This window comes from Papaver somniferum, chromosome 4 (assembly GCF_003573695.1).
Source record: "Papaver somniferum cultivar HN1 chromosome 4, ASM357369v1, whole genome shotgun sequence".
In the NCBI taxonomy this organism is placed as follows: Eukaryota; Viridiplantae; Streptophyta; class Magnoliopsida; order Ranunculales; family Papaveraceae; genus Papaver; species Papaver somniferum.
The window spans coordinates 70,400,671-70,410,355 of NC_039361.1; the positions used below are offsets into that span (position 1 = coordinate 70,400,671).

Here is a 9,685-nt window from a genome sequence, read left to right on the forward strand (position 1 = left end):
CCATCACCACCCGCGGAAACTTCTTCTTCACCATTACCACCTTCGTCATCAGGGTGAGAAGTGTCGGTACGCTCTTCTCCATCGGACATTTCTTCATCCTCACCATACCCTTCGTTTACGGGACTCGTAACCTCCTCATAAACCTCAGCCTCACAGGTAACCGCAGTAGAAGATTGTTTGGGTCCAAGTTTCTTCTTCTTCGGCACCTACAAACCAGTATACATCCCACAAAGGCTCATTTTTTCCCTCACTTCAAAAATGAAAATTATTTCAAGCAAGGAAAAAGGGGAAAATAGAATAGAGAATATAAGAAGAAACTATACCTTGGCAGCAGCAGCACCCTTCGTTGGATGGGTAGCACCAGAACCCTCCTCCTCATCTCCATCAACGACATCAAGAGCATAAGGAAAATTCATGCCCGCGAAATTCGGACGCCAAGGACAGAAATCTCCATAACGAGCAGGAGGAGTTTCACGAGGCTTGCTATTTTCAGAAGGACGCCAACCGCGTGGACCCGGAATCCATCCATAAGCCCAAGGACCAACTACCTCAATAACAGTAGCATGCCATTCATAATCATGGTCACGCTTAATCCTTTCACGAGCAGGAAAGAGTTTCCGTTTAGCAGATCCCTCAGTACCAGGAACATACTTCAGCTTGGCATCACTCACCTCACTCAAAAGACGAATTTCACCACGGGGAGCAGCAATATTACGAAGACTAACACTCCACGGCTTACGGTTTCTGCTGTTGACATAATCCCCAAAAGAACTGTTAAAATTCTGAGGAGTGTACCACTCTCTCTCAGCAGGATTTGGAACATAGCAGGTCATCATAGTCTCTCCCTTGCTTCGCAGGTAACATTCCTTCAGTGAACGAAGATAATTCCAAGATAGTTGTGACACGGAACGATTATGAGTGTTCGTGGAAGATCCTTCGTGACTAGCCAACACGTCATAATAAAAGGAGTCACCCGACTTATATAGGGGAAACATGAGACCCGCCTCGAAGGCTCCAACCGTAGTCAACAAATGAAACTCGTCAAACTGATACTTAGCAAGGAGCTCGTAAGTGATATCATCGTCAGAGGCATAGAAGCGAACCTCAAAAGATTTAAGTTCATGTTTTTCCTTGAACATCTCAAGATCAATATGCTTGAAAGTGACCTTCTTCTTACCAACTGAAATGCTGCGTATCACGGGGACAGTTTCTTCTTCGTCTGCGGAATCAGAAGTACGACTCAATTCCGAAGCTTTCCTTTTAGAAGGAAGATTTTTAGACGGATCAGCTCTCGACATAGTACCCTTGGAGTACTTCCCTTTGAAAGAAACCGCGGGAGGAGGAGGTAAAGATTTCTGCGGAGGCACTGAAGGAGGAGCCATTGAACGAAGGGGCGGAACATCCACTATTTCTGTACGAGGAGGAGGAGCCCGCGTACTCCTAGAGTCATCATGAGGAGGAGCCTGCGTACTCCTAGAATCTTCACGAGGACGAGAAGGGGCGGGGTTAACAGCATACCTAGATCCAGAAGGACCCTTCGGCACATCCCCTTTCTTAGTAGGCACAACCTTCGCACTGGAGGAAGATGAAACCCTATGACCCCGAGGATACGATTGCGAAGACTTGTAAGAACCTTCCCCAAGTGGAGATATGTCAGAATATCGACGCGGAGGGGATCTTGGCGGACTAGACGGCGGGGTTTGGTAAGGAGCCCGCGGACGATCAGACATATCTACAAGGAAACACAAAAACAGTTTAGAGAAGAATACGAGGAGATCACTAAAGATCAAAAAACCCATAATTGATGGTTCATCCGGATAAACATTAAAAACCATAAGAACTAAAAAATACTCCATCCAACTCCAGAGATAATACTTAGATACGGACTCACAGACGTTGTAACAAAGAACAGGGGCAAGCATATATGCTTCGACATGTATGTTCTTCATCACAAAACCAAGAATACAGCAGCAGGAGACAAACGGGTAGATACATAGATAAATCAATGATGAACAGCTAATGAAAAACCCCATACCTGTATATAAGAGGACGACGAGCACCAACCACAGTCGAAGAAAGGGGGATCGGAGATATCAAAAGATACAGGGGAAACAACAATCGAGAGCGAAAGAAACAGAAAATTGAATGTTGTTATCTTCCTCACAAGAATGATGATAATAAATGACTAAAGAACAAGAATAGAAAACAAGAAGAGGATGAACACTGACAAGAAGAGGATAAAAGTTTTTTTTCACATTCTCTTTCCTATTTATGAATCTAGAGAAGACAATAACTGCTCCTCGTACCAAGGAGCAGTTACGGGGAAAGTTAATGCAAAGTGGGAAACGTGTAGGACGACCTTTCTTCTTCAAAATTGCAAAATACGCCCAAGTCAGAAGAAGAGGGGCAAATTGTATGTACACCTTTCATCATCCACCACGTGTACAGAAAGAGACACGTGAATGGCATGCAAAACAAGATATCAAAACATGATAGCAAGCATCTCATCAGAAGATGCCACCGGTCAGCAGATCTGACGGTCAGGGACAGAGGATCACAGAGATATGATGGCTCAGAGGAGCACCAGATAATACCCCTTGGGTGTTATCACACCCAATCCCGAGGAAGATCCCAGATCAACGGCCGAGAGGAAGTTTGGCTGACACAGATGTGACCAGACAAAGAGACACTTGTCTGACACGAGCAGACACCCATCTACCCGCATTAAATTCCAAAGAGATATACACGTGTCAATCGGCTCGTGGAAGAGGCGAGGATAATCCTTCGTATTCAAGCTCAGGCCGCAGCATATGCCGAAGACCTCTGCGTAATAGGAACAAAGCATAAGAAGATAAGATTACAACGGCGCCTCAGAAATGGGACCCACGTTCCAACCCTATAAATACCCCTCTCCACTAAGAGAGAAAGGGTCGACCAATTTAGAGCAATTATAGGAGAATATAGGAGAGAGAAATAGGAAGAGTAAGTAATCCCCCTACTTCCACAGACCTATGTATACTCTAAAGTCATTCGACTATCTTTGTAACCATTCAATACATAGTGAAACACCAGCCCCGTGGATGTAGGCCTTAGTGCTGAACCACGTAAATCGTCTTATTTACATTTCAGCACCTTACATTCAGCGTTAAACTTCATATGCTTTACATTTATACTTGATTCTTGATTTATTCCTTTATACGAACATTATTTATGATAATATTCGACTAGACAATGACAAGCCCGAAGGCTTCGAGTCGATGAATCGATATAATCATCCGCTTTACGCATACGACGTACAATTCTAGAAGTAGGATGTATGCGAGTATTGTTTGTGAACACGTGGATGGCTTCATGATTTATGTGTTCACAACTAGTGAAAACATAATGAAACACAACCAAAGCCAAATATACAGACACTTGAACCCTAAATGCATAAACGAAAACACACCATCTTATTCTAATTGTACGATAACTTGTTCATGGATATTGTCCCAGGTAAATCCTTGTAGCTTCTCCATCTTCACCAGTAGCACGAGTTCTAGTCTGTTATGGTGAAACTGGGCCTTTTTCAGATCCAGAAAGAGAGCCACCAATTAAAGCACCACTTTGGCCACCCCCATAGCTTCCACCACCACTGCCGATGTTATAGCCGCTGCCAGCTTGGACTCCTTCACCACCGCCAATGTTATAACCGCCGCCAAATTGGACTCCTTCACCACCGTCGATGTTAAAGCCTCTGTCAGCACTGATATCGCCGAAGAAACCGAAACTACCACCATCTCCACTACCAGTACCTCCACTTTCAACACCATAGCCTCCACCAATGCCAGGACTTCCACCTGCACCACCATAGCTTCCATCAAAGCCAGTACTTCCACCTACACCACCATAGGCGCCTCCACCAATGCCATTACTTCCACCTACACCACCATAGCCTCCAACAATACCACTACTTCCACTTGCATCGCCATAGCCTCCACCAATGCCAGCAGTACTTCCATCTGCACCACCATATCCACCAGCGCCAGCATTTCCACCAAAATCATAAAACGAACCACCACTGACACCAGAGTAATAACCCCCAGCCTGACTCATACTAGATTCATTAATGGGTGAACTGAATGGCTTACTTAATCCCTTACCAGCCTCACCACTACCACCAAAACCAGCACCGGCACTATGAGAGAGACCCTGAGGTTGGTAATCATCTTTGGCAGTGGTAGTACTAGCACTATCAGTGTTGCTAGTCATTGGTATTCCTCTCCCTCCTTCAACTTCAGCACCATAGAATAAACCTACAACAAAGATTATGATGATCATGAGAGAAAAGAACGACATCTTTCTATTTGTCTCCATTGGAAACCCTACCTCTCAACTTTTTTTTTAATCTCACTCGCCTTCTCTCTTATCTTTGCCTTACTGGTTCTTCTAACAATGCTTACACCATTGCATTTTATAGAGTCTCAAGGTATCTTTTGAGTTCTGCAATGGTGATGTAATAACCACATGTAAGATTCAGTATTCATTAGTTTGGTCCTACGCATTCAAAGCTGCGAAAGAAACTTGAAGGCGTTGTATGATGTGAATAGAAATTTTCCTTTATTTGGTTGCTTGATATATATGAACTTTGATGTCTAATTTCATGCAAATACAACTACATATATATTTCGAAGAAAGTAGCCCTTCACAGAGAAAGAAAACAACTGGAATTGTAAGTGAAAGATTAATTGTGCGACGATGATGTTCACCTAATTATCTACTGTTGTCATAATGGATTGATTAAGAGTATAAGTAAATTGATTTTATTTTCTTTATATCAGTATATTGGTTTTGTTTATAGATTTTCTGTATTCAATCATATGAAGTTTGCTCGAATTAAACCAGCGCTCTGGAATGTTCCAGTTCTCATAAAAACACATTCGATTCATTTTTCTTGAAAATCATCTTCATAATGACACTCAAAGTTATACTCCAACATCACAAATCTTCTTGAAGTTTTATAATTTTGGTGATTACGTTTAACCTTCTTCCCATTTAAGCATTTTCTGTAAAGCCAAGCATATGGATGGAGTTAAGTCACTTTAATAATTGCATACTTGTTGTGTTTATGTTCTACATCTCATCATTTTGACTATATGATTGCAATGTATGCAAGTGAAATTGATTGATTTGATGCGTTCCATAGGGTTTATGAAAATTGAGTTAATGTGTAGCTGAAGTTTTGCCGCAAGACAGTGACATGTAGCGTCGGCCCATTGGTATTTGGGAGAGTATGTCAACAACATTTCTTTGTTGTTTTCTGACTGCATCGTGTATTCCTCGTAGACAACATTCTCTTCCATCCTTTAAAACATAGATCATTGATATCCTTCCTTCCTAGTTTGCTGTCTAGCAGGGCCGGTCCTGAAATTTTTTGTGGCCCCAAGCAAAATGAAGCCTCCAATCCTACAATAGACAAGCCAAAGTTCCTTTACTTTCTAGAATGCCTAATCCGTATACTTGTATATTGCTGATTCTGCAGACAAAATGAGACCATAAAAGTAAATTATCTACTCACGTTAGTTTAAAAAAGATTATGTACGGTTAACATCGGAGAAATTCGGTCAATTGCCCATATATTTTTAAAACATGGTTCTAATAGACGAGTAAAAATTAGTATGGTTGAAAGGGACACCAAAAAAAGTAGCAAAAGTGAATCTGGATTCATTCTGACTTAAACTTAAAAAATAGCGCGGGTGAAACTGGATGCATCTTGATATAAATTAAAAAAAAATATATTTGAAAATGGGTAGGACAAAACTGTTTACATCCCGACTGTTTTTACATTCTCGTAAACAGTATTAAATTTAACATGTCTTTTTCACCAAAAAATTATTGTTATTGAGTTAATTAACCAATTTTGTGTTAACATTATTACATAATATTTTTTTTGATTATTTTGATGCGCAAAACAAAATTGAATTAGACGTTTATTCATTTATAGTCTTCTGCAGTTATTTTAATTATGACATGAAAATTTCAGTTTATAGTCCCATGGTCTCTAATATAGGCAATGTAAATTGTTCATGTCAATTATAAACTTACGCATTGACTGATACAAGACTTCCAACAAAACAACGCCTCGAGTACATGAGAGATTTTGCCTCTTCATCCAGGGAGTCTGGTTGTTTAGTGAAAAGTAATTGTTCTCTCGATGGGTATCTAATTTCTCTGTGAAAGGGGATCTTAGTATTCTACCTGGAGTTAATGATTTGATTTTCTCCATCCCTGTGGGTTTTCTGTTAATTGTGATTCGGTGCTTTGGTACTATGGATCTGATGATTGTATGTCTAAAGAAAGGTGACGATCTTCTCCGGAAGAATTGGTACCCAGCTTTGATGGCATATCTCCTTTTGGTACCCAGCTCTGAGGAATTTTCCAGCGACCTGTGGAAGAAAAGTATCAGTGTTGGCCTGTTGGCATATCTCCTTTTGGAGCTTGGTTTCATCAGATCGCTTAAAGAAAAACTTCTACCGAGTTGTGGGTCAAGTTCCAACGATCCAAGCTCACCCGTACGTGTGCGGGGTGTTACTGTTACTTTTGTTACCGTTATTGTTCGATGGCCTAATCACTGTTATCGGATTCTACTCTGGGGATTATGGTTGCGAGATTCTAGTCACGAGATTCTGTTCCTCATGCAAATCACTTGTCACGTCGTGTATGTGTGCGTGTTGTAACTTTGGGCTTAGTCCTGTTTATTTATTAAAAAAAAGAGTACATGAGAAATGAAAAAATAAAAAACTAAACAAAAACCAGTTTCATTATGATACAATGGAAATGTCATTCGATGATGATGTTATTGATATGAGGTCAAATAAAAAACTAAACAGAATCATTATCCTACAATGATAATATCAACGAATGATGATGCTATTGATAAATTTAATAGACTAGCGAAACAAGTTATCGTGGAATCACAAGCGATGAGACGAAGTTTGTTTTTTATTACTTTTCTATCTTGTCTATCGGAGATATAAAATCTCGAGCCAATTATTTCAATTGCACCCAACATGATAGAAACAACAAGATCAGATCACGCAACTACAAAGATAATACTTGGGTCTGACTTCACAATCCTAATGAAGTCTTCAAGTCGTTAACCTATTGGGTCTCGAGAAGTAACCTAAGGTTAGATGAGAATCGACTCTAGTTATGCAACTAGTAACACACAGGAGGTGTGGGGATTATGTTTACCAGTTGCTAGAGTTCTCCTTTATATAGTTTTCAAATCAGGGTTTGCAATCCAAGTTACCTTGGTAACAAAGCATTCAATATTCATCGTTAGATGAAAAACCCTATTCAACCAACCTAATTAATATCTTTCAACCGTTAGATCGAACTTAGCTTGTCACACACAAATGAAATGTACCCTCATTTAGGTTTATGTAGCCGTACCTAAACTGTACACCATGTTGGTTCACAAATAGTTAATCAAGGTTAGCCATATGATTACTCTTATATCAACCTTATTCATCTTAACCATAACTAGTTCAAATGACTCAAATGAAACTAGTTAAGAGTTGTTCAATTGTTTATAAAAACAAAATTGAAATCAAATCGGTTTGATTCACTTGAATCAATCATGAACATTATAGCCATGGTTTGCAAAGATTGCATTCCTTATGATTTAAATGTTTAAGTTCATGGACTTTACCGATTTGACAAAGTAACCAGCTTAAGTATGCGTACTTAAGCAACCGGTTTTTGAGTTTGTAAAGTTTCCAATCTTAGCAGGAATTTTCGGTTCAAAAACTTCCGCTAGTATGCGTACGGGTGCGCATACTTAAGGTGACTGGTTTGTGAGTTTTGCCAAAACCAAACTCAGCAGAAATTCTCGGTTTGAGAACTTCCGCCAGTATGCATACGAGAACGCATAGTTAACCTGTCTCCTTCACCAAATCCGTATACACACATATGCATACTCTTGGCTTCCGGTTTATGGACTTATACACTAATGTGCGAACACACTATATGTGCTTATATCCAAATATGGTTACATAATCAACTCTTTATTTCAATCATTGAAACATTCTTCTATAATGTCAATAGCCGTTTTCACACACTATCAACATCAAAGCAATTTTCAAGATATTGAAATAATCATTATTGAAACCTTCCAAGTCTTACACCAAATGATTGTATCACACAAACCATGTAAGATGTTACTCGACAATTTTCTCATGATATAAGATGAACTTGGTCGAAGCGAAAGCTTACCAACACATATTTCGAGAAATATGTAAGCGAGATATACTCAGCTCGAAATGTCAAATGTGTATAGAGAAAACTATATCGTAACACAACTTATGTCTCAATATAGGAGATAGTAGAAATAGACTTTCCAAGTGATAGATAATTTCAAGTCTCCACATACCTTTTGTCGAACAAGTTCCACAAGCTCCCCTTAGTAGTTCTTCGTCTTCAAGAGATGAATATCGAGAGATCTAAGCTCAACTACACTATCTATGTCCTAGTCCGAGACATCTACAAATAGGCTAGAAATCAAGACTTATAGTTTTGATCACTAACATTGACAAACATGCTTGAGATAGCAACGCATGCGAGTTTGACCAAGCAATGCTCAAACAAACTTAGCTTGTTATACACAAATGAAATGCACGTTCATTTAGGTTTGTGTAACTGTAACTAAACGTGTACACCTAGTTGGTCCAATGGTAGTGTTTATGGGTGAAAACTGTTTCTATGGTTTTTGGTAATTTTGAGTGTGTGTGGATGAGAAACGAATCTAAACCCTAAACAAATGCACTGCATGGGAGTGCTTTTGATTCGAGAGATCAATCTATAGAATTCTGGCCTAAACCAAGAAATGACCGTTCCAGACTTGCTTCGGTCACAAAGTGAAGGAGATGGGGTTGATCTTAGGGAGGGAAGCGAAGAAGGTGTTGGTTGTTTATGACTTGTATCAGAATGTTGAACTGGCTTGCACAATGTAAGCTATCAGTTCTGGGTATTTTCTGGATACGTTGATTATAACACTTGGTTTTTCTGTGTTGTTTGGAAATAGGTGAAAGACCTATTTATACAAGTCATTGAGCGCAACCCTCATCTCATAGGAAGTGGAGGAGGTGAAGTGATAGAGTAGTGGGGTCGTGTATGAGTGGTGATTGTCACACGATCACATTTTTTCCCACTTCCCTCATCATTGTTAACCATCCACCTTTTTCTGACACGTTCTTGTAATGGCGCTGTAAACCGCCAGACCAATACCCCAGTAAGTATCCCCCAGTTTGTGACATGCTTGATGTCTCGAATGAGTGGATCGTGGGACCCACAGGAAGTAGCATACGGTGCTAAGTTAAATAACTAAGTTATTTAAGAAATCTATATTCATGAAATATCGTGTATGCTCGATGCATATAATGCATCAAAAAAATTAACATGTATGAAACATCGATGTTTTAAGGCTTCACCGAATAAGTCGTGGATTAAGCGTCTTAAAATAGCATCACGTCCAACCATCTTCGAGTGATCGTTTGGAGGCCGCATGTACAAGCCATCTCCTAGTCCTCCATTTGGAAGAGTGGTGGACGGTGATCATCGAGGTATTTCATTGGTCGTCTAGCTTTCAACCTAGGTTGTCCGACCAAGCTGTCAAAGTTGGACGGACGAGATGGTTTACGGCATA

At 40.0% G+C, this 9,685-nt stretch overlaps 1 protein-coding gene across 1 annotated transcript; it reads right to left on the reverse strand.

Moving 5' to 3' along the window:
- Positions 1 to 3,546: 3,546 nt before the first annotated feature.
- On the reverse strand, positions 3,547 to 4,338 carry LOC113272668 (glycine-rich cell wall structural protein 1.8-like). Its single transcript, XM_026522475.1, has one exon. The coding sequence runs from the start codon at positions 4,336 to 4,338 to the stop codon at positions 3,547 to 3,549; it is 792 nt and encodes a 263-aa protein (XP_026378260.1).
- Positions 4,339 to 9,685: the final 5,347 nt, after the last annotated feature.

Coding starts and splice junctions, on each gene's coding strand:
- LOC113272668 (XM_026522475.1), bottom strand. CDS start 4,338: ATGTCGTTCTTTTCTCTCATGATCATCATAATCTTTGTTGTAGGTTTA.